The 26,368-nt window shown below is 41.8% G+C and overlaps 1 protein-coding gene across 12 annotated transcripts in view; it reads right to left on the bottom strand.

Annotated features, from left to right (window-relative positions):
• Positions 1–26,368, bottom strand: part of SEMA6A (semaphorin 6A) — a 180,370-nt gene that overhangs the window by 67,991 nt on the left and 86,011 nt on the right. For 9 of the 12 annotated variants that reach the window (XM_083702229.1, XM_083702234.1, XM_083702224.1 and 6 more), the window contains exons 2-6: positions 18,394–18,529; positions 14,131–14,248; positions 3,717–3,777; positions 1,055–1,117; positions 164–265 (exon numbers count right to left, since the gene is read on the bottom strand). In XM_083702229.1, the coding sequence (XP_083558355.1) occupies positions 164–265; positions 1,055–1,117; positions 3,717–3,777; positions 14,131–14,248; positions 18,394–18,493 (444 nt within the window). In that variant the 5' untranslated portion in view covers positions 18,494–18,529. Of the gene's footprint in view, positions 1–163; positions 266–1,054; positions 1,118–3,716; positions 3,778–14,130; positions 14,249–18,393; positions 18,558–26,368 lie in introns of all 12 variants that reach the window. The other 3 variants (XM_083702231.1, XM_083702225.1, XM_083702227.1) reach the window with 1 other exon arrangement.

Here is a 26,368-nt window from a genome sequence, read left to right as displayed (position 1 = left end):
CTTGGTATGGGGAAGACCAAAGACTAGGAGGGATGCCTTGCCACACAAAAAAAATGCTGAATGCATTTTAGTCAAATGATACCAATAGATTTCAAGCCATTATAATAATTTATGGTAAAATCTTTCCAATCATTAATGCATTCTTTAAAAATGCAATGCATACCTTATAATTTCTGCAGGAGGGACTGAAGGCATTTGTCCCACAAATAAATAATGTATCATCATCTCTTTTTAGAAGAACCTTAATAAAATTATGACATTCATCCTGCAAAAAATAAGAAGAGCACAAATATTATTTCAGCAAACACATTGCAAATATTCTTCTTAACACTTTCAGGTTTCCTTGCAAAATGGCTACAACAGTTAAATAAAAATATCTGTTTGACCAGTACAAACTGGCTTAACCAAACAAATTGACTGTTAGGACCTGAGGCCATCATATTGCTCCTCTTTGCTGGTGTTCATTAGATGGAGTGAATCTTAATGCTAGTCTTTGAATCAAGAAGAGGACCTCAGTACTTCACTTTCCTACACTATGGTAAATGACACTGCTAGTAAGTACCAGCTTAGTAAAGAGAGCTCAGGGTGTAATGGAAAAAATGGAGCCGACTATATTTCATTTAGGTTTATCCACAGTTAATCATATCTTGCATTACTATAACATTTGTCTAGGATCATTTCTGCCTCCCTATGCCCAGAAAAAGGCCACATATATTAGACACACTATTATGCCAGCAACCAAGGGAAATTGGATAGTTGTGCTTAGCTCCTCAATATAGCATTGAATGATGTCAGTACACCTTGCTGAATCCCAATCCCAGTGCTCCTAAGCATTTTACGATGTTGCTGTGCCTGCTGTCATAATGTTTCATCACATTAGAAGCAAACTATTTTTGCAAATTAAAGTCTTCAATAAGCTGATGGGCGGGCTGTGTGTGTGTGTGGAAGCAATTACTAGCTGAATGGCATGATCCACATCACAGAGAGTGGTCTGAGATAACAGTCAAGAAGCTAAACAAAACTGGCAGCTGCCAGAGAAATGAAAATTACCTACCTTATGTTTTCCCTTCATTCTGCATGTGTCTACATCGAGCTGCCTGGATTTCCATGTCAATTTCTGCAAGGATCAAGGAAGAAATCAATTAAGAGCCCAGAGGTTGTTGTGTTTGATTTCAAAAGTAAGAGTTCCCTAAGGAAAACTACTTCTCAATCTAAGCTTATTGAAAGCTTTCTGCACTTTGACTATGGTTAATTTACCATAACAATGGAACACCACAGATGCAGAACACTTGCAAAGCTTTGAATGGTACCTGGCAAACTGAAAACACCTCACTGAAAACAAGCAAATTTGGTGAGAGGAAAACATTAACAAATGGTTGCATATTCATGTTTTCCTTGTTAATATAGACTATTTACATATATAAGTATTTGTATGTGTGAAAATCTGTGTTTTATTTGCAATAAATGTGTGTACATCTATAAAAAAATCTGTTTTATCTGCAATAAAATAAAATTAGTTACACATTTGACGGTTGCCTTGTCTTCTAATTTTGAACTTTTTAGTCACAGTAACATTTGCAAGGTTTACCTAAATTAGGGTTGCCATGTTTTAAAATGTGAAAATCCGGACATTTTAACCGATTTTAGATAATTCTGCCCGAACGCCATTTCCAAAGGGCAAATCCCAGGAAATTCTAAACATATGGCAGTCCTAAAATAAATATATCCAGACTTTCACCAATGATTGTTGGGTGGGTTACATAAAAGATATTGCTATATAAAACAGCAGATGAACTTACAACTTCGATTAAAATGTCAATTAAAATCAAACCAGCAGCAATAAACAGGAGGGGCAACCTTCACTTATCTCAGTCCATCTTCTACAAATGCCTAAGCTATGACTCTACCATGTTTTAAACCAAAGATGGACTCTGGCATTCTACCTGAACCCCCGACAGAGAAACAATGAGATCTGATTCAAGCAACCTGTCTTACTCAAAACTGGCTCACAAACTAGAAGGGTTCTCTCTCTCAGTGGAAGAGTGCATGCTTTGTGGGTGGAAGATCCCACATTGCCACGTAGGGCTGGGGACAGACTTCTGTTTTAAAACTCTAAATAGCTGCTAAATAGTGAGTACAAACAATACTCAGCTGGATTGATCAATGGTGTGCATTGGTATAAGATGGCTTCCTATGTTCCTGTCTTCAGAAGCTTTTACTTGCAAAAACCATTCTCTTTGAACTCTCCTCTGGCTGAAAACAAATGTCAAACTCGCTTATTTGTTGCTCTATAAACTAGAGTTTGGCTAATAAGCAGACCCATTTTAAATTACTTGCACTCAAAGGGGAGGGAAATGTTGATAACTGGAGCCACTGAAAGATATACTGTCTGGGTACCTTAAATCACATAATGCATGTCTTACAATACCAACAGTTATGCAAATATTGCGGACAATATTTCCACCTAACATATAGCTCTGTTACTCAGTTGTGAAGTATCTTTATCAAGTAAAATGTGTTTTTTTCACTGATGTTAGATCACCATTTTCCCAACTGCTTCTCAGGTCTGTTAGTTTAGCCTGTAATTTTAGCTCCACTCTTGAACATGATGTTAGTCATCATTCCCAGGGTGCCAGATGCACACAAAGAAGTGAGACAAGCCTTTTTCTCCCAACTCTGATACCTACGTACAGCTCTTTCTTATCACACGTCACTTATGCCTACTTAACGAGGAACAGGAAAAACACTTCAATTTCCATCTTAATTTACCTTGGGTACAATGTAGATGTCCTTAGAAGCCAATTAGAAAAAAAACAACAACCTATGTTTTGCTTAGTATATATCTGCTTGATTATATACATTATAAAATGAAGTAGTAATAATAAATAAATAAACTTTACAAAAAATCTGCTTGATTGCAGATCCTCCAAGTGCCTGTTTTACAGGGACAGTCCCGGATTTACAGATGTCATCCTGGTTTCTGATTTGATCCCTGAATGTTGTAACCTTCCTTAGAACGTCCCTATTTTTATTGGGGAAATGTTGAAAGGTATGGTAGGACATCCCTATTTTCATCAGAGAAATGCTGGAGGTTATGGAATCATACGACCCACCAAGCCAAGGAGATAAGATACAACCTTTAGAAGACCTCTGAAGGCAGTATAGGGAAGATTTTTTTTTAAAAAAAAGTTTAATATTTTATTATGTTTTTATATATGTTGGAAGCCTCCCAGAGTGACTGGGACATCCCAGTCAGATGGGCAGAGTATAAAATAATAAAGTAATCATCAAACAGGACGTCCCTATTTTCATTGGATAAATGTTGGTGGGTATGTGATTGGACATAAAACCATATTCATTAAATATGGTAAATTCATTAAATAGGTAAGCAGACTTTGCTTATTAAAAGGGTCTTATAGCCAATTACTATGGTATTAGCTGTTCAACAAAGCTTCAGGATCGAAGTAAGACATTTGATGGACATTACAATGCAGATTACTCATCATCTCAGCTAAGCCACTTATCAGAAGTTCACTGGGGACATGGCAGGTCTTCCAGCTTTCCTCTATGTCATTAATATGCACCATCCACCTTGATCAGGGCAATTTTAAGAGCAATGTTGGAAAGAAGTGGAGCTAAGTTCCTTTTCTAATTTATCCCCCCCCCCCCCGTTTCTTCCTGTGTCCTTGGTGGGAGAATGACAGAATGCTACTTACTTTGCTAAAATAAATTTCTTCTGTATGTGATGCATCCATATCAACAGTATAAATATGGTCCCTGTAAACAAAGGGGAAAGAATGAATGCCAAAATAAACTCAGACATTGTTACAAAAAGAGTCCTTTGCAATCAGATAAATCATTGACCATATTTGGGAGTGGGGGGACAGGACCCTGGGGACAACTCGAAAGAAAGCTAGGAGATACACCTTCTGATTCATATGCTTTATGAAGGAAAGGAGAGGAAACTTAAAGGTCATCAACTCAACATGAACAGCTGTTTCACTTATATATTTTGCGAATTAGAATGGCGAGGGCTTCCGACTCCCACAATCACAACAAGGATGCTGCTGAAAAAAGGGACATTTATATGAAAACAAGGAGCTGACTATCATGTGAAATGGCTGGGAGTTTATTTCTCATACTGGAAACAGGGTGTTCAGATGAATCTTATTCTGTAATTCTAAGTATAGGTCTGTTCCTCCTGGCTAGCCTCGTAATCCCATTTTTGCACGCTTCTCCAGCTGGTGGACCTTGGGGGGTTCTAGTGAAAAACAAACTAAACAAAGACCTGAGATCCCCATATCCCTGTGCTGAGCATAACAGGAGCCTGTAAGCTTGTGGGCCTCAGCTTCACAAGTGATGGCTATGATTATTCTAATAGATACACAGCCCATGAGGATCTTACAATTTTGTGAAAAATAACCCTTGTGTATGAAGGGCTTGAAGGGACACGGGTGGCGCTGTGGGTTAAACCACAGAGCCTAGGGCTTGCCGGTCAGAAGGTCAGCAGCTTGAATCCCCACGACGGGGTGAGCTCCCGTTGCTCGGTCCCTGCTCCTGCCATCCTAGCAGTTTGAAAGCACGTCAAAGTGCAAGTAGATAAATAGGTACCGCTCCAGCAGGAAGGTAAACGGCGTTTCCGTGCGCTGCTCTGGTTCGCCAGAAGTGGCTTTGCGTGTCGAGGTCCCCAGGTCCACCCCAATAACTCACACATCACACAGAATTTTTGTTTAAGGTTTTTGGCATAATTTTGGCCACAACTTTATTAAAATACAAATTTGTGAGTGGTTGCTTAGGCATTGGTTGCGACTATCTGCCCCCACCATGGGGGACAGACTGACATTCCGCACGATGCGAAAGTCAGAATGGGGGAATACACTTGGGGGTTACGCAGAGCAGGGAACCTGCCCTCACCCCAAATGCAACCAGGAGCTCATTGCTATGGCCCGAGCCCCCTTGACAGAGTGGACAAGCAATAGTTAGCCCCCAATTCCTTTAACGGAATCCCTTGCAGCAGCAGCATTAGAGGGGCAGGCACAGCCAATCCATGCCCCTCAACCAACCAAACCATAAACCAATGCCTAACCGCAACCTTACAAGTTGTGACGATTTGCTACGCAGTAGGCAAAACCCAAATGGCCCCAGCCAATCAGCCAGATGGACAAAATTCCTACCAGGCCCCCGCTCCAAAGCAGACGACCCCATTACAGGCATAGCAAGGTCAAAGCGAACAACCCTATTCTAGGGAGGGAGGGACGGGCAATCCGCTGCACGGGCGAAAAGAGGAAGCCCTAGCCTCGTGCAAGGAGTTTTAGCATTTCTGGCTGTCAATCAATAAATGGCAACATTAATTTCTTCCCAACAACAAGGGAAGCCCCAATTGCATCAGTGGCCAACAATCAGTTAGCCCGCCCCCAACTTTGGAGTGTCCTGGCGGCCCCCACCACAACATGTGCTCTCCATGAAGGAGAACACGCTTTGTCATGCTGGCCACATGACCCGGAAGTTGTACACCGGCTCCCTTGGCCAATAAAGCGAGAAGAGCGCCGCAACTCCAGAGTCGGCCACGACTGGACCTAACAGTCAGGGGTCCCTTTACCTTTACTATGAAGGGCTTTGGACAGAATACCATGTCCAGTGCTATTTATCTAGAAAAAGAGGTGTTGGAACTCACCATAAATGCCTCCCTTGTTCTCTTGGAATGACAATGGTGGCTACCTGAGAGGAGCCAAAACCGAGTTCTGGCTGAAAAAAAAGCCGACCATGTCCCATATCCCCAAATAAGTTTTGCTCAGGTGTGTTCTTTTATATCTCCTTGTTTAGCTGATTGAACATCTTTTGTCAGGTTCTCATGATACCATATGGAGTACCACAGTTAACCATTTAAGATTTTAAGGCGGCTAGGTTTTCTTCATTGTTTTAAGGCTATTTTCCCAACCACAGCCAAGATGTTTTGACAGAAAGTATGAAGGGAAATGGTTTGACAATAACCACACAGTTCCCAAAAGCCCTGTTAATTTCGCTGCACTTGATGACCAAATTGAGTTTCAGCATTTACCCTCTGGCAGAGAGAGGACAACATTGCTTTACCTAAGTTGCTTGTGTTCATTCTTGTTTTGCTGAGAACTAGGTTCTTTTTTTAAAAAAATTCTGTCAGTTTCTCCTTGGAAACACAGAATAGGGCCAAGAAGTGCAAGTGAGATATTTCTACACATTCCCCTTCTGTGCTCAACGGACTACAAGGGCATTTTCAACTTGGAGATAGGAAAGCAAAACACTCAGTCTAATCAAACCTTGAAGCATCTGCTCTGAATTGGGAGCAAAGAATAGGGCAGTTGGAGACATTTAAAAAAAAAAAATAGCCATAATTTCATTTCTCCTTCTACCCCTTTAACATAACCTTCTCTCTATTTCCCAACCCCCTTCTCCACTACAGGAAGAATTGCTGTTGAAATTAAATGATCTTCTGCTTTTAAAGGACCCGTGGAAACCTGCTGAGAGTAGTATACGCACACAGAACTTCCATTTTTGAAATCTCTGCTGTCAAGATTTGCTTAGTTTTAACAGACTGGGAGGGAAACAAGGTTACCCTCTAACTAAAGCAGACACAGAACCCTCGTTGCTGCAAAGAATAATAAGCAAAATTCTTCCCACGTGGGAGAATAGGGGCAGTATTGTTAACAGAACCAGGCTTTCATGATTTTGCTGCCTGCCATTGCACCAGAGGCAGTTTGCTTTGCAAGATGCCAAACCGTGGAAGGAGTTTGTGTATGTGTTTCTTTTCAGACATTCCATCTTCAGTAGAACATGCCATTTATTTATAAGGTAGCTTTAATGCGCCGGCTTGTTATTTGCTTGACTTCATTGGGGGAGCTGCAATTGGAAGTCAATACCAGAGCAAAATTGCCTATTTGTTTGATTTCAGCTTCATGGGTGACACAGCAGCGTGGCTTTCCCCTCCTCGCCCAATAGATTTTTCACAATTGTGCTGCTATGCAAAAGCAGACCGAAAATGAATTAAAAATAAATAAATCTGAATTGTAAATGAACAAGTGATTATTATGCACTGGCAAGGTTTCAGAAATGTTCCACTTGCCCTCTTTTAGCACAGCTCTGTATATGTTAATTGCCAGCAAAAATGAAAGCAGAAAGATTTCAAAACAGGCTTGGGTTGCTAAGCTCTATTCTAACTCTGGCTCCTTCTAATGACTTAGTGACTGGTTTGCCAATCAACCCTTGGAGAAAGCAGAGGCCAACTCCTGGAGCAATCTGAATGTACAAAAGCAGATTTCCAGATAACTCAGAACCATTTCCATATGTGTTATTTAAACCACAGCTGCTCACACAATGGCAAATATTGAAAGAACTGTCAAGAACTAGTTAGGCTTTGCTAAACCGCTAACAATAAGTGACTTTGCTGTTCTATTTTCCCTGCTGCCGCCTAGCACCTCCCCCCTTCCCCAAACTCCTACTTGGAGGATTTGTATAGCTCTTGCTAATTAAGTTATTCTTTACACAAATAGACAATCCTAGCACTTCCGTTTTTCCCCACCCCCAGGCAGCAGCACTGCAGATGGTTACCATGGCGCAACTGGATAAGGGGAAGAAAGTTAAATATCACTGGTGCCAACTGACCCTCGGCCACCAACTGCAGCCTTTATGTGTGGCATAATTGCAAAGGGTTCATTCAGGTGTGCTGAAATTTTTTTTAAAAAAATCCTCAAATATCTGTGAGGGATGACTCAAAAGTGTAACGGGAGAGGGTCAAGTGCCATATGCGATCATGTATTTAATCTAACACCTTTGTTTTTATCCCCCGCTTCTCTACCTCTCTTTTTATTATAATGTGTTTTTCAAGCATACTGTATTTTTGTGCTTGATGCTTTATTATGCTTTTAACGTGTGTTGGAAGCCGTCCAGGGTGGCTGGGGCGACTTTTAGCCTTGCGTGGTGTGCAAGTAGAAAGAGGGCAGGATCCAAATATTTGGGTTGCATCCAACGCTGTTATTCCGCTTTTGAAACAAGACTTCTGTTGATGCAATGTAACTTCACCCCCCTCTTCCCTAAACCAATCTTCCTGGAGGGTTTGGGAGATTCAGGGGCAGGGCTGGCCCAAGACATTTTGGCATCTGAGGCGAACCACAAAATGGTGCCTCCCACCGCTCAGGGAAGAAGGAGCGAATGAAGAGTTAAACCAGGAACGGCAGGAAGGGGGTGGGGGTGGGGGTAGTGATCAAATCAACCTTCCCAGATGGTTGAACTGGAAATCAAAGGCCATCATGGGGTGGGTGGGTGTGACCTGAATCACGCCAGGTGGATGCAAAGCCTGAGGAGACCACAGAGGTCAGCCTCCATCATTTCCTCCATAAGGGTGGGAGAAGACCAGCAGTGTCTCCTATTCTCAAGGGGGCTGCTATGAAGATAGCATTGGGGGAGGGCTGCTGAGGAACACCGCGACAGCAGAAGCACCTGATGTGTTCCTTGGAAGACAGATCTTGCCACCTGAGGCAGTTGCCTCACATTGCCTCATGGTTAGGCCAGTCCTGTTTGCGGAGGTAGATGAGAGGAAGGGGAAGCCACACTGTCTGAGCGGACCTCTACACTTGCAAAGATGGATACAACCCTTTGATTTAACACACACACCCCAAGTCATAGGAGGAGAGGGAGCAGTAAAGAAACCACTCCTTTTGTATAGGTATGAAAAGAAATGTTGTCAAATGATTCAGATTTGCTTGTCCCTCCTCATCCTGTTCTCTTCAACGGCTGCTTCACATCACCATGCCAATCAAACATCCCTGCTTGGTGAATTAAGAGATACAAAGCATAAGGAATATATAGAGACTGCTGCTTAGCCCTCGAGAGTTCAGCTCTTAATAGCTGTATATAAGGCTAACCATCCAAGGCCTTTTGCAGCTGACAATTTGATGACGTCAAGTGCTCCAAGGAATCACTGGCTCTTTAAAAGAGCCCATGTGGGAACTATTAGTACTTGTTACCAGCTCTGAGAAAGACACACTAACTGAAATTTCTATGAGCTAGTAGTGGGTGTAAGAGCCTCTCCAGATTTTATTCTTAGCTCTTTAATGTGCTAGTCCTAGTCCTGCAACAGCAGCACAATGTCCCTTCCACGTATGGGGAGGTAGCTTTGCTGTGAAGGTATAAAACCTTTATTTTGCATGAAACAGCAAGGCATGGATTTGGAGGAAACTGGAGCCTCAGCTACCGCTTGACATGTTTTTAAGTGTTATCATCATCATTTAGTTGGAGAGTTATCTGCTTTCCATGAAGACCCAAGTTTTTTACCTGCCTGCCTGTCCAAAGCTGACTTTGAGGATGGAGGACAAGGGAGAAGAGCTGAGGCCACCAGTTGCCTATTGCAATGGGTGGGGAGCAAGGTCCCATTGGCATGGTGCATGCTGGGATCCCACACAAACCTGGAAACAGCTCTAAGTGGCTGTTAAGTGATGCACATACAAATATGCCATTTTGCTCTATGTAAAGATCTGGAATGCAATGCACTCCCCACTGATTTATTGATTAATTCCCACTGATTACAGTGGTGTGGATTGTGCCTCGGCCCCTACTTTGTTCAGTGTCCTTCCTATAATCAAATGGAGTTCATAACCGCCCAAGTAAAACCTCCATTTGTATGGGCTGTGGTTCAATGACAATGAGCATCTGTGTCACATACAGAAGAGGCTCAAAACTCAATCCCCAGCATCTTCAGATAGGTCTGGAAGAGACTCCATCTGAAATCCTGAAGAACGACTGACAGTCTGTGAAGACAATGCAAACTTGGGTGAACTAATGGCCTGACTTGGTGTAAAGCAGGTTCCTGTGTTCCTATCCCAGCATCCCCTTCTTCTTTTGGCAACAATGAACATGGCATACTTGTGATTTAAACAACAACAACAACAACAACAACAACCAACCAACCACTAATGCTTTTATCTGAAATCTAAGAATTAGCTCCCAAGTAAACACAGAGTACTTCTGAGATGCCACAACAAATGTTAGTCATTTGTTTTTATTTTTTTTAGGTAATTGGGTACAAATGTATACTTAACATCGCTATATTTAGACAACTGGGGGGGAAACAACACTGTGGAAAGGAACATCTGATATTGTAGCTCAGGGATCTATGCCAAGAAGAAACTCAATTAATGCATTCACAAAGCTGCTTGATAAACACCTCTGACTGGTTTCATATTTGCCACTGTGCTTGGAGTTATACCACAACTGCCAAAGGAGATGCAGTGTTGTAGGTACAAATTTTCATTCACACTAATTATTATTTTAGGGAGTGGTACACATCGTGCTCCTTTGGGATTGTTTGTCAGACCTTTGGTCCCCACCCTGCACTCAGCTCTCACCTGTGGCTCCTAGTGAGCTCAGAGTTGCCAGAAACAGTATTCTTCAGCCATCAAGTACCACAACAAACATAAATGTTTTCAACTTCCTCCTTAAAGCAAATAATGATGGCAACAGCACCTCACTAGAGAGGGCATTCCACAAAGACCACTTGAAAAGTGGTCATGAGTCAACACCAGCTGGGAAGCCCCTGACCTAAGCCCAAGACCTTAGCGCCAGAGCATAGGGTCTGAGATAGTTGGGGCTGGGAAAGACATCTCTTTTAGGATCTTGGGTTCCAAGCCATTTGGGGCTTTTTATGGCAGTGCTAACACTTGGCAACCACCAGTGCTTTTGGGACCAGTAACACATGGTCCTATCAGTTCGCCCCACTTACCAACCTAGCAGCTGTACTAGCTGCAGCCTCTGGACTATCTCAAAGGACAGCTCCATGTAGAACAAATTACAGAAGTCAAAGTGGGAGATCACTAGAACATAGAACTACTGAGGCCATGCTATCCCAGTCTAGAAATGGCCTTAGCTGGCAAACCAAACCAGCCTAAGCTGTGCAAAAGTACTGCTAGCCACAGAAGCCAGTGAGAAGCCTGGAATCCCAGAGTAGTCCCACACTATGACCTGTTCCTTCAGGAGGAATACAATCCCTCTCTGAACAGGTTCTATACCTAATTCCTTGGCATGGGAATCACCCATTCGTAGCACTTCCATTTTATTGGGTTTCAGACTCAGTTAATTGGTCCCCATTCAGTTCATCACTGGCCCCAGACACCCATGCAGCACCTTCACAGCTTCTCCTGATGTCAATGGAATGGGGAGATAGAGCTGAGTATCAATATACTGTGTACCAAATGCCCAGATGACAGTTCCCAATATAGATATATAGCATAGGAGACGCTTATGGGGCCTTGTGGAGCCCCACAGCTCAAAAGCCAAGAGCCAAGGAACAATTTCCTTGTACTATTTCCTGGTAGTGACTCTGCATTATGAATAAATTATTCACTTTCCAGGTTTTCACCTAAATATAAAAGTGATGTAGGCTCTGAATTTTTACTTGTCACACAGATTCCTAGCTCAGCAAGAAACTTTTAAGTGACATTTGGAATAAAACAGTTTTTGCATATCTTTGGAGCAGAGAAAGATAACATTGTAATGCAATGAAGGCTCCAGATTTTGGAAGGCCTGTGGACATCATAGTCTCTGTGGGGTTCCCTCCCTGAGTAGACCCACAGCCTCCTTGCCATTATCACCACTATGCATTTTCAAGACTTCTCCTGATAAACTATGGCGTAACAGCATGTTGTGAAGATAAAATGGAGAGGGGAACAGCTGTGTATGCCAGCCCGAGCTCCTTGGAGGAAAATGGGATAAGAATGCGCAAATAAACACACACACACATACACACAAATTTGCAGGATTTGACCATGACAACATCCTTGAAGCATTTCACTGTTCACTTACTGAAGTTGTGGGCTATGCCTATAGTTTCTAACAGGACTGCTCTGGAGTAACTAATTTGCTACTTGCATCTGAAGCTGCCACCTGACTAATTGTAAGTTGGCCCAACTAGTTTCTAATTAGAAAGTCCTTTTAAATTTTTGTGTAATCAAGTATGCATTAACATATCCCAACGGGCAAATGTTTAGCATTCTCAAAGAGGTAGCAATCTTCATTGCTATCCACCAATGCCAGTTCACATGACTTTGGGGTATGTATTGGCTGCTGAAAATCCTATTGAAATCATTTGCCTCCCTTGTCCATGGTAAACTGGTCACAGGAGGGAAATATATGCTGAGAAGCCTATGCCCAAGCAGCTCCCCTTGGGCAGAAAGCCAATGAACACAGCTATTTGAAGTGCTTGCCACTTGTCCAGATGGTCACGTAAACTAGACCTTATGCAGGCACTCAAGAATTTGAGAGAACACTTCGGGCCAACTCACACAACTCAACTGGTACACAGAGCAAGAGTGCTAATAAGTTGATACTTTCAAAAATTGGCTGCTACTAAAGCAAGACGCCCAACCTGCACCACAAGCCCCCGTTGGACTTTGTGCTGCTAAATAAGACCTTGCCCTTAATTGTGACTTTTCTACTAAGAGCTTTAAAACTTTGCTCACTGCTGCTTCCAAAAAGACCACAAAGAAGGAAGCTGGCTCAGCAGCTAGGTCCCATAATAATAATTAACATTAAACTTGCCAAATCCTTTGAAAGAAATGAAGTGTAAACACATCTTTCCCCCTCCGTTCTCTCTCCTGGTCTCTTTGCTTTACTATAAAATATGCTTAGTCTCCCAATGACATTAAATTTTTATTCTGCTTCAAATATGTACTCATGCAACATGGATTATTCTTGTTTATTCTCCAAAACAGGCAATTAGTTGTGTACTTTAAATCAAAAACTCTTTTAAAAACATAATGATTCCAACATTCCCAAGTGCGGAGCAGCTACTGTATATTATGAATTGCTCTGGTAAAAAATGCTGAAGGCATCAGCCAACAGGACTTTACAGCATTAAGCCCCAACTGGACATATAACACAACTCTTGGAATACAAATTAATTCCAACTGGGGTACCAAGCCCTTGAGGCTGCATTTTTAAAAAAAGCCAAAGGGAAACACTGAGGAGGGATGGAGGCCAGCCAAGTCATTTGTTGCCTCCCACATAACTGCCTTTTTCATTGTTGTTGAAGGAACCTTCTTTCCCTATGAAGACTATGGTTCATCTATTGATGATTTCCATGTTTCTAAGTGCTACAAAGTTCAATTTAAATATAGATATACCCTTTTCTTTTGCTTTCCCCCTACCCATTAGACCATGCACCAATAATATTGGGCCTATTGCTCAAGGCTGGGCCTAGCGAATGGGTTCCATCGATATAAATGGCTTATCTTTCAGAATGTATGGAGATCCCTGCTGGTTCAGACCAAAGACCATGCTGTTCCCACAGAGGCCAACTAGGTCCCTATCAGGAGCCCACAAGCAAGACATGAACACAATAGCCCATTCCCATTTGTGGTCTCCAATAGCTGGCATTCATAGATAGCTAGATCTGTGGCCCTTCTTTAGTCTTTTGTCTACCGATAGGGTATGATGGAGTAAGTCTCTAACTTACATGACCCCCGAGGTAGACACTTCCCTGTGGAGAGCTATCATTTCCCCACTGAACTATACAGAAGAGCTTCTCACATGGTGACTCCCAATGATACGGATGTTGCAAACCTCTAGGGTTTGCCCACATGGATATCTGGTGCCGATGGGAAATTTTTCCTGTATCTATGCGTGAGGCTGTGGTATATACAGTCATGGGGGAAAAGAAAGTGCACCCTCTTTGAATTCTGTGGTTTTACATATCAGGACAGAATAGTAATCATTTGACACAGTGCAATATGTCATTTGTTATGGTTCATCTGAGGTTGTATTTACCTAATTTTAAGTCCTGATAAGGAACAGACGATTGTTATTATGTCCTGATATGTAAAACCACAGATTTCAAAGAGAGTGCGCTTTCTTTTCCCTATGACTGTATTACAGTCTGGGGTGAAACATCAGCAGGGAGAAACAGCTACGACGATTCCTGAGTTGGAGGTAAGCTTGCAAAAAACAAGGTTTGAAACTGATGTATAGAGTGATTCATTTGCAATGGACAATTCACACAATTGTGGAAGGCCTTCTCATGTCACTCTCACTTTGAGCTATGAAATAAACCTAAAAGAAGAGTTCTGTATGGTTGAGAAGAGTTCGGAGGAGAAAAGAAGAAGGACTGACCTAGCAGCAATGTAGAGGGTTCTGTCCATTATCATGAGCAACTGGACGTCCAGTTTGTGCCTCTGTGGGGCGTTATGTCCTGGCTTGTGACCCACAAACACCGGATACTGTTTTGTATCTGTAAGAAGCAGAGAGGAGTTGAAAGAAGAAAAGTCGAGAGACACTCAGTGAAAGCATGTAACAGTCGTTCAGATGGTCTATCCTCAAATGCAGGAACCAGAATTCCTGCCCCAATTTCTTTCTCTCGGCATATAGGGTTAATCATCCACGCAACAAATACCCCTGCTCAACAGGATGTTATACTCTTCACAATTTTAAAAATTGTTATCCTCCCCCTGCCCTCAAGAAGAGCATTTAATTGCTAGAAGTTAATAGGCAATCCAACATTTACACCTGGGTTTATATTCACTCTTTGCAGTTTTAAATAGCTGGATTCTGCCTGCCAAAGACGATCCGACAGCATAACAATGTTTTATAGAAGGCCAGCAATTACAGCAGTAGCCACGCTGTCTAGTGATTATAAGAAAGTACTGAAAGATACCAAACTGGCAGATCTACGGGCTGCCCACATGATGAGGGTAACATTCTAATTGTGCTTATTTTTAGGAACAGAGGGGAGCCATTAATTGAGCTTTGCATCTACAAAAGCATCTGCTTTTTATTTTCTTCGCAGACAGTCTTATGAGGTTGTTTATGGAAAGTAGATTGCATTCTCTTATTTTACCTAATTTTATTCTGAAGCTTCAGAGATGGCAGCTTCAGAATGGACTAGCGAGACTTTTATGGGAAGGAGCCGACTTGAAAACCATAATACTCTAATCAACTGCTAATTTCACACATCTTTCAGTGATTATACTATAGAAAAAAATACAATCTTCTCGGGGGTGAGGGAGATGCACAAGCCACACTGCGCTGCTGTGATGACTGCCACTAATCCATAATAGCAAATGCAGAGATAAATGAGGTCGGTGTGAGTGATGCGGTTCAGGGGATTGAGCAATCTGGTAGCTCTTTGTTTAGTCAGTTTAGTTTCTTGCCCTTGAAATATAAATTCTGCAGTACAGTACAGAAAGCATCCAGAGATTCACAAATACATCCTCTAGGTTGCCACTGGTCACAGTGCCTTTTGCTCTGGTGAGTTCCTGCCCCAAGGCAGAGAGAAATTGGCTAGAGATTGGACTTAATTTAGTGTTGTTTGGGACCTCACTGGGAGCCCCTTCTCCTGTGTCCCAGAACTTGTTAGAAAGGCAGGGTCTCTTCCCTTAAGTTGCACTTTGCTTTGGAAGCAGATAAACGTCCCCTGCAGCTCAACACCCCGAACACCCATGCAGCTCAACATGATGTCAAGCAAAATCCCTTCCATCCCACAAAGGAGTGCAGGATCGGCAGTGATCACACATTCTAGATGGCTACTAAGGCAGTCAAAATGTGTGGACCACTAATGATGATTGCGCAAGCAGGCAGAGAATGGAAACTACTGGAGACTGAAAATGTAGTTGCATGCAAGTTAGAAAGGAGAATGAAAGATTTAAATAACTACAACCTTTAAATAAGTATATAACCTTGTTGTTATTTGATATAATTTTGTTTTGGCTATATGCAGGGGTTGGTAAAGCGACAGCTGAGGAATGAGGAATATGCTAAAAAAAAAAGGATGTCAAATCTGTAAAATAAGCAGCATGCAAAAGGGGAAGAAATGGGAATATCTGAGAAAGAGGGCGGAAAGCCAGTTTTTTTTTTAAAAAAGAAGAAGTATCAAATTAGTTTTAATTTGGCGTTGATGGGTTATAAATACAAAAAATTAATAAAAATTAATTGGCAAAAAAATGTGTGGACCGCTGGATGAACCCTAACACCATCAAAATCAGTGATTCTCAAATTGTGTTATAAAGTCCCTTACTGGGCTGGTGACCTCTTTACATGACTGAAGAGTTCCCTGTGTCCTCTGTCGCAAAAATATATATGCAGTGCAGGCACTTCACATGGAACTTAGTTTGTAAAATCTTTTCTTTTTCTTTTGTGGAGTCTACCTCCATGTGGATTGTCTGCCTGACATGTTATAACTGAGTGGATGTATGGATGTATGCGTGCCCATTCCTCTGCTATGAAATATTTCAGGATGACCAGACAATATGACAGAAGAATTGTTATTTCCGATTCTAATTTGGGAAGCGGACACTGTCAATTACACCATGAAAATGAAATTATATTGTAAACCTAAATATATCTTCCAGGAAATAAGCCATAGTGATTTTAATGGACTCTAGGACGAAGGTGTCAGCATTTTGGCCTATTGCCATAGCTAGATTATACCTCTAATCCACTTACCTATAATTTTGACAAACAGTGAAGGTAGAAACTCACTACATCTAATTGTCTTGAATGCTGAATCCATTGTTCAGTTACAGGGGTAGCACTGAGAGAAATTTATATTATATGGCAGTTTGAGACACACCCAGATGGTACCAAAGGCTAAGTCTGATTGGTGGCTTTGAATGTTCCAGGTAACCCAACAGGAGATTTAAAAACAGCTACATAAATATATACTGTAGTACAGAGATGTGAAACTGATGATCAACAAGTATAACTCTAGAGTGGAAACTTAACTCCATGTGCAAATTATGCAGTTCTTGCATTTTGGCAAAAAAATAGACTAATTTTGGACCTCCTTGGCTTTAGACTGCAACTGTTTCTTCAGAGCTGGTTGAGTGTACAGTTTGTATGTATGTAGCCAAGAAGAAACAAATATAGGCTTCCATGTTCCCAGGATTCTCCTTGTACCTTTTCTTCCATTAGTTTAGGTTTATCAAAGCAATGAAGACCTTTGGCTCCCCATTCGTTATCCCACTTGGATGGAGCAAATATTGCTCAAATACTACAAGTTATAGATTTGGTGATGTGGCTCAAAGCACTTCAGTACACTGTAGAAACTAAAACGGAATTTTTTACAAGAACCCTTTTGACTGGCATTGTACAGCCAGATACTGTGAAAGGTTTCCTCATTTACACATCTAAATCCTGATGGGCAAGAGAATATTATGCTAATCTGCTTCCAGGCAGGCTGCCACTAAGAGCTGGTCTAGAATGGAAACTATTTCTTTCTAAATTCTGTTTTACATTACAACTGCAAAAATGGAGTACACATGCGTGCGCGCACAGCAATTTGGCATATGCATCATCATTTCTGTGCTAAATGGTGTGTTTTGCCCAGAATTTGGTTATCTTGTTAAGGATTTGTCTGTGGTACATCTAATTGCTCATACTAAGACGTGGCTAATTCTGGTTTGAGCACCACTGAAAGGACGTTCATAGAAATAGTACTTCACAGATTGTCGGTTGAGCAGTTTCATGAAATGTGGCATTTTTTTGTTGAGGGAGAGAGGTACCAGGTTGAAGAGGACAGTGGGTTGAGATACGACCAAAAGCAGGTGTGGGAACTCGCTCTCTTGCATTCAAAGACTACAACAAAGCAAGTTTTTGTTTACTGGTTTGTAGCAAAAGGATAGTGTTAGCAAGCGGAAGAGCATACCCTCCAACATTTTCTCCAATGAAAATAGGGACGCACTATTTAATAACAACAACAACAACAACAACAGTCGTACCTTGGAAGTTGAACAGAATCCGTTCCAGAAGTCCGTTCGACTTCTAAAACATTTGGAAACCAACACGCGCTTCCGACTGGCTGCAGGAAGCTCCTGCAGTCAATCGGAAGCCGTGCCGGATGTTTGGCTTCCGGAAATTGTCCGAAAACCAGAACACTCAAATCTGGGTTTGGATCGTTCGGGAGCTGATTTGTTCGGGAGCCAAGGTGTTTGAGATCCAAGGTACGACTGTGATAATAATAATGTTACTATTTATACCCCACCATTTTACTGGGATGTCCCAGCCGCTCTGGGCGGCTTCCAAAATATATAAACACAAAATAAAACAGTAAACATTAAAAAGCTTCCCTTCAGATGGCTCGGGGGTCGGATAACTCCATACCCGCCAACATTACTCTGATGAAAACAGGGATGTCCTAAGGAAGAGCGGGACATTTGGGGAGCAAATAAAAAAAGCCTGGATGGCTTCTGTAAATCTGGGAATGTTGCTGGAAAATAGGGACACGGAGGGTCTGGAATAAAGCAAAGATAGGCCTATGGAGATGCAGCAGGAAACAAGAGCGTAGAACTCACAGATTTAAATCTCACTGACCAATAAGCCATGAATTGAAACTTGAGGGACAAGAAATCTAAGTGCAGTTTCCCTGCCTTTCATACTCACAGTTGCCATGCGAAATACTGATTGGTTCAGGATCTTCTGGGAAATCAGCCCCAGCAAAGTGTAGCAGTGTGAAATATAGCAGCAAGGCTTCTGACCTCATAGTAGTTCAGCTGGGAGACTATATCTTCAATTCACCCTGTGAAAGACAAACGAGGGCATAAGAGCTTTCCATCAACTCGCATTTAGCCACTACAAACAAAAATAGGCCTTGGACAGACTACAAGGAACAAAGGGGGCTCTCCTGCCCTTCAAGGCATCCACTATAAAATAATAAATATGTTCATTTCAGAAGAAGAAAACCACCCTGACAGGAGGCCTCATTGGGCTCTAACATATAGTGGCACCAACATCTTAAAAAATAAAAAAAGACTTGAAGATGCTGCAAGCTATCCGTGAGTACTTTCGCTTCCTCTCCTGGCTGCTGGTTTTTACTCTGCTCAAAAAACAACACCTTTTGTCCTCTGACACCTAGTTCTCCCTAAGAACTGGGTTTTAATTATATTGGTTTTGATGACTTAAGTACGTAAATCATGAATACGTTGGCTTTGATTGAATAGTTATGACATTGATGCCCCACCTTTCCTCGTCTTCCCCATTTTACCCTTACAACAATCCTATGAGGTAGGAAGGACCGAGAGTGTGTAGCTGGCCCAAGGGACACCCTGTGAGCTTCCTGGCTGAATTGGAATTTGAACCATGCTCCTCCAACACTTTAACCACTACACAGCCCTGGCTCTTGAGAGGCGGGACAACATTTGACTTAAACCGCTGTGCCATTTCACTCTGCTAAGTAAATGTAAAGGTAAAGGACCCCTGACCATTAGGTCCAGTCGTGACCGACTCTGGGGTTGCGGTGCTCATCTCACTTTATTGGCTGAGGGAGCCGGCGTACAGCTTCTGGGTCATGTGGCCAGCGTGACTAAGCCGCTTCTGGCAAACCAGAGCAGTGCACGGAAACGCTGTTTACCTTCCCGCCAGAGCAATACCTATTTATCTACTTGCACTTTGATGTGCTTTCGAACTGCTAGGTTGGCAGGAGCAGGGTTCACACAATTTTATGGTGAATTAAAACTTATTTCATCTTCTGTATCTGTTTTGAAACCACACTGAATGCACAGCTTAGACACTACGGTGTTAAGCAGCGTATAAAATGGGTCAAACAAACAAAAATAAATGTTTCCCCATACAAACCAAAAAGCCGTCTACACAGAAAACTAGATGGCAGGAGCTTAGATTATCTCCTGAAGGCACATACTGCAGCAATGCTGCTAAAGTTTAAACTGGGTCTGGGCAGGAAACGGACAGGGAACTCTTATGTATGACGCCCTGTGGTCCAACATGGAAGGAAGGTTGGAAATAAATGTAGTATGTAATAAACGCATTTTAGAAAGAGACTACGCTTTGTTCCTTCCATGTGCAGGTCACATATACAATCCTGTGAGTGCTCACTTAGATGAGACACATCTAAATCCACTGATCGCTGACCAAAGTTTTAGGCAAATGCTCCTTCTTCTAGGTATAAGATGGCTCAGCTCATAAATTAAAAACACTACACATTATTTAGGTTTATCAAGGGATTAAGGGACCTTCCAGGAGAATGATTCATAGTCACACGAGTTGTAAATCAAGAACAGCAACACGGGGAACAGGGCATGATGGAGCACAGTGAATGTGTCATGAGACTATACCATAAAAATATGAACTCATAAATTTAGATACTATAAAAACCAATGCTCCAAATTGCAGTAAAACTCCCTAAAAGCAGTAACTTCACTCTCATCTCCCACCTGCGGGATTCTAGGCATGTCTTCTTCTTCTTTTTTATTGTTAAATAAAAATAATTTTAAAAAGCAGAAAACTTTTGATTCAGTGAAAGGGTGGGGTCCCCCCCAACACAGCAAATATCCCATAATTCCCAGGCAAATTTCACAGAGGTGCTGCTGACCTACAGGATAAATCAGTGTAAAAGCAGGGATTTCTTTTCACCCTTTCCAGAATTTCAAACCTTTGATGCTGCCTGCCAGAGATTATCTTTTCGAACAAAGCTATTTTACTGTAGCCACTCCATGATTTACACAAAGACAGTCAAGCTTTGTAACCAAAGACGGCTTTTGAAAGTCCATTTGGCAAACAAAGTGCTAACTCGCCCTTTTGAAACACCATTTAATATTAGAGACCTATATGTCCTTTCCTCATGCCAAGAAAAGCATTAACAAGCCCTGAGTGTTTTATTTCAGAGTGTAATTTCACAATTGGTTCTTAATCATTTATCCAGTTGGAAACACTGAAGTAATTAATTTTGAGGTCCAGATATATACTTTTAAAACAAAACACTACATTCTATTACAATCAAGGAGGTGGGACAGCTGTTCCCAAGTATGCCACTGGGAACCTCAGAAAGGCAAGATAAATTACTGTGCTCGCTACGTGCTTATTTTTATTTGAACATACAGCTTTTTAAAAGTCTGATTTTATATGTTATCTCTGAAATTGAGCATCAATCTCTGAGCCAATGAGCTGTGTCCAATGCTAGTCCTACTCAGAGTAGACACTTTGAAACAAATAGACACAACTAACTTAGGTCTATTACTTTCAATGGATCTACTCTGAGTAAACCTTTTTTAACTACAAACCCATAAACTTTGGTGTAAGCTACACTAGAATCAATGACACCCACACCAGCTAGTAGCACCAGGTATGAACATACAGAAGAAAAATGATACATGAGTTGAAAAAATGTTTTAAATAACTTTTTATTAAAAAAACACACACCCCAAAGCCTTTATTTTAGGAATCCTAGGCACCGAAATCCCAAGGGAGCAGAAAAGACTATTTATGTATGCGACCACAGCTGCACAGATGTTATTGGCCCAGAGATAGAAAGAAGATAAAGTCCCTACCAGAGAAGAATGGCAGATTAAGTTGATGGAATTACGCCGAAATGGCAAAAATGACCGGAACAATCAGAAATCAGGAAGACCAAAATTGTAATAAGGAATGGGGAAAATTTATGATTTATCTTAAAAATCACTATAAACAGCTAAATTTTTTTGTAGGATTGGAATAACACTTGTGTTATTGGAATAACTCTTAGTGGTGAATTTTGGACATAATGAAGATGTAAAAGATTTGATTATCAAATAAATAAATTAATAAATGCAGAAGTAAATTATTTAACAATAGGACCCACCAAGGGGAGGAGGGAAGTCCAGGAGATTCTTTGGAATCTGTTTTTATGTTGCATGTTGGCTATGTGATTGTAAAACTTTAATCTGAAAACCACACACACACACACACACACACACAGAGGAAAATACAGAAGAAAAACTGCTGGGTTGTCATATTCTACATGAGAAACACACTTGTTTATAAAACTTCTAACTCCACTTTCTGCCAAATATCTACCTTAAGCAGAATACAAAATGAGAACAGGCCACACAATTGAGTGGTACCTTGGGTTACATACGCTTCAGGTTACAGACTCCGTTAACCCAGAAATAGTGTTCCTCAGGTTAAGAACTTTGCTTCAGGATGAGAACAGAAATCGTGCAGTGGTGGTGCAGCAGCAGTGGAAGGCTCCATTAGCTAAAGTGGTGCTTCAGGTTAAGAACATTTCAGGTTAAGAATGCACCTCTGGAACGAATTAAGTACTTAACCGGAGGTACCACTGTACTTGGGGATATTTAGCTTCTGTTGCTGATTTGGCTAGGGAGGGATAGGTACCTAGCATGCAGACTTCTGTGGTGGACTCTATACACTTCATGCACGCACGCATGGTGGGTGTAGCAATCTATTAGATTCTCTAATAGAATCTAGAATTGTGAGATCACCCGGTCGAACCCGGATAATAACACTAGACCTCCAATGAAGCTGAATGCTGGGAGATTTAGGACGGATAAAAGGAAGTTATTCATGATGCACATAGTTAAAAGTATGGCACTTGCTCCCACACGAGGCAGTGACGGCCACCGACTTAGATGGTTTTAAAAGAGGATTATAAATATCCACAGAGACCGCAGCTATCAAGAGAGAGCTATATCCCTTCACTGTTAGAAGCAGTCTTACTCTGAATAAAAGGTAAAGGACCCCTGGATGGTTAAGTCCAGTCAAAGGTGACTATGGGGTTGCGGCGCTCATCTCACTTTCAGGCCGAGGGAGCTGGCGTTTGTCCACAGACAGCTTTCCGGGTCATGTGGCCAGAATGACTTAACCGCTTCTGGTGCAACGGGACACCGTGATGAGTGCCAGAGTGCACAGAAACACCTTTACCTTCCCACCGCAGTGGTACCTATTTATTTATTTGTGTCGGCATGCTTTTGAACTGCTAGGTTGGCAGGAGCTGGGACAGAGCAACTGGAGCTCATCCTGTCGTGGGGATTCGAACTGCCGACCTTCCGATTGGCAAGTCCAAGAGTCTCAGTGGTTTAGACCACAGCACCACCCGCGTCCCAGCCTCTGAATACCAGTTATGGGGAACCACTGGTGGGTAGAGTGTTGTTGCACTCGGGTCCTGCTTGCAGGCTTCTGGTTGATCTCTTGTGAGCATAGGATGCTGGACTAGATGGGCCATTGGCCTGATCCAAAAGGCTCCCCTTATGTGCTTATGTAACTTAGCCACACATGTTAAAATTGGACTTTGAAGTTTCTGTAAATGCACAGTATGGTCCTCTAGTGTTTCATCAAAGTTAAAATGTAACTGCACTGTATTAAACAGGTACAAAATAAAAAGAAAGAGCTGAAATGCATTTAAATAATAATGGTTCATTAAAACTTAAGAGGAGCTGAAGATGGCATTTTTGAAAAAAACACACCAAGTTTTATTAAACGTTTTCAACATAAAACACGATAAAAATCACACTAATCTAAAACGGATATGCATGGAAATTCAACCAAGGGGAAGCGAGGAAGTCACTTAACAATGTTAATAAGTATAATTTTTAATAAGATTATGATTTTTGTTTGTTTGTTTTCTTCATTTATAATTTTGTGAAAATTAATTTTTAGAAATTGGGGGAGGAAATCACACTAATCTAGAAAAGAAAATTAGAAAAAAAGCAAAAAGAAGGAAAGGAATGAAAGAAGGAAAGAAGAAGAGAATAGAAGGAAAGGAAATTACGGAGCCCTCCATCCAAATTAAATCTTAACCCTTATTCCACACACAGAAGAGTGAACCCTACCAGCTCTCACCTGAAGTTTTCCCCAGCCTCCCACCACCCTCTCTACCCTGCCCCTCACACAGGGCCCTTTGAAGACGGAATTTTTAGATTTAAGTTTCATATTCGGTGTCAACCTTTTTCTTCAACCTCTGTGAGTCCATTTCAGGATAATTCAATTACCGGTAAGTATCAACCATTTCCCCTCCATCCCTAAGCACTTTAGACAAACCTGCAGCTATTCTAGAAATACAGAAGGACACCAGCTTATCTAGGAGAAATGCATCAAGCTGTTGAGCTTTTTCACCCATAGGACTAGGCTGATCATTCAAACTGAGCATGGCTCATGGCAAGTCTCCATAGCAGAAAAATAGATGCTTTATGCTGCTCCCTGTCACCACACCATCAACTACCTAACTGTGCGCATTCTATGAGGAGAAGCTTTGAAACAGAGCTGATAAATCTTGGCCTCTCCACTTTAGGGATTTATAAAGAAAAACCAGGTGTGTGCGATATATCCTGCTCTGTTCTTCCTGCTCAACTTTCTGCAGTTTTGTGCAAACATGTTGAAAAGGCAGCTTCCAACTAAAGTAATTACTTGCATTACATAGTGTGCTTAGTTTGCCCTTTCTCTTAGTATCATTTAACTAAGAGCTATTTCACACATTATGTAGTTTGAGGTGAATTTGCATATTATACCGCGGCAAACCCAGATTTGCCACCAACTACAGACACAAAATATGGTTTGAAGCTCAACATCAAAAAAATGAAGATCATGGCCACTGGGCCCATCACCTCCTGGCAAATAGAAGGGGAAGAAATGGAGGCAGTAAGAGATTTTACTTTCTTGGGCTCCATGATCACTGCAGATGGTGACAGCAGTCACAAAATTAAAAGACGCCTGCTTCTTGGGAGAAAAGCAATTACAAACCTAGGCAGCATCTTAAAAAGCAGAGACATCACCTTGCCAACAAAGGTCTGTACAGTATAGTTAAAGCTATGGTTTTCCCAGTAGTGATGTATGGAAGTGAGAGCTGGACCATAAAGAAGGCAGATCGCCGAAGAATTGATGCTTTTGAATTATGGTGCTGGAGGAGACTCTTGAGAGTCCCATGGACTGCAAGAAGATCAAACCTATCCATTCTGAAGGAAATCAGCCCTGAGTGCTCACTGGAAGGACAGATCGTGAAGCTGAGGCTCCAGTACTTTGGCCACCTCATGATAAGAGAAGACTCCCTGGAAAAGACCCTGATGTTGGAAAAGATGGGCACAAGGAGAAGGGGACAACAGAGGACGAGATGGTTGGACAGTGTTCTCAAAGCTACCAGCAAGAATTTGACCAAACTGCGGGAGGCAGTGGAAGACAGGAGTGCCTGGCGTGCTCTGGTCCATGGAGTCACGAAGAGTCGGACACAACTAAACAATTAAACAACAACAACAGACACTTTTCCAGGAGCCACAGCCAATCAAAGCTCCCTGGGGAGTACAACATTTGTGTCTGCAAACATGCTTCTTCCATTAATGTTTCTAGCTGTGCACCTAGGATGTTTTAAGTGTGCATTTCAAACTGTAAAGTGTGAAGAAAAAAAGGAAAACAGATCAAACTCTTCATAGTTTGCCAGCTGCCTTCAGCTTAGCGTAATTTCAGCTACACCTGGGCCTACTGGGCTTGGGTGGCATTCCTGTAAAGGTGTTTAGATGAAAAAAGCTCAAAGGTAGAAGAACCTGTGGCCCTCCAGGTGTTAAGACCATGGCCAACGGTAAATGATGGGAGTTCTAGTCTAGTAACATCTAAAAGGCCACAGATTCCCTTTAGATTCCCTTCTAACCCTCTACTATTCTCTATAAGGCACTATTCTACTATTATCACAGTATTCTCTGAAAGTCGCAGATGACCTAGGCCCATTCCACTGTTACAGAACCATCTTGCTGATAGTCTCAGGAAAGTGCAAAGTGACTTGCTAATGGAGTTCTGTACAAAAGAAATCCATTTCTGCTAGTTTACCCTCCTCATCAGATTGCAGCAGCTTTATCTTAAAACAGGATCAACTGAAATGCATGGACCGGACTTAAGACTTATCCACCAATTCTAATGTGTCTACTCTGAGTAAAACACAATTGAATACCACCCTTTGGCTTGAATCCTGGAAGTGATATTTCAGTGTGAAGTACAGATGCATTTCAAGAAAAAAAAAAGACGGGAGAAGAAGGGCATTTGGGCAAATCCTTGGGTTTTTGCATGCATAGTTGAAACATAATGCGTTCTGTAAATACAGTAAATTTTAATGCTTTTAATCTAGATTTGAAGTCACTCGTCAGCCCTATTCAAACATTTTACTCATGAATTCACAGTGTGTAAGCAACTACAGTGGTACCTCTAGTTACGAACACAATCCGTTCTGGGGTGCCGTTTGCACCCTGAAAAGTCCACAACTAGAGTGGCGCTTCTATGCAAGTGTGGATCATGATACAGTGCTTCTGCGCATGTGAGAAGCACATAGAATGCTTCTGCGCATGCGGCGAAACCCGGAAGTATACACTTCTGGGTTTGCCGGGTTTCCAAGCCGAAAAGACGCAACATGAACCTAACGCAACACGAGGTATGACTGTACACACTTCCAACACCACATGTATTAATTAGCCTCTCTCCTGGTCCCCATGCATACACCATGAACACATGTAGGGAATGGGTCTTTGCATGTGAGCTCACTGTAAATGGCTCACTGCACGTTTGTGCAGTGGTTGGGACTTAAAAGCGTAATAAAGCTGGTTCCTAATGAAATGCATGAAATGCATGCACACCTGTTGGAGCATAACTAGCC

This window comes from Podarcis gaigeae, assembly GCF_964106915.1.
Source record: "Podarcis gaigeae genome assembly, chromosome: 11".
Classification (NCBI taxonomy): Eukaryota; Metazoa; Chordata; class Lepidosauria; order Squamata; family Lacertidae; genus Podarcis; species Podarcis gaigeae.
This window is presented reverse-complemented; position numbering and strand designations above follow the sequence as displayed.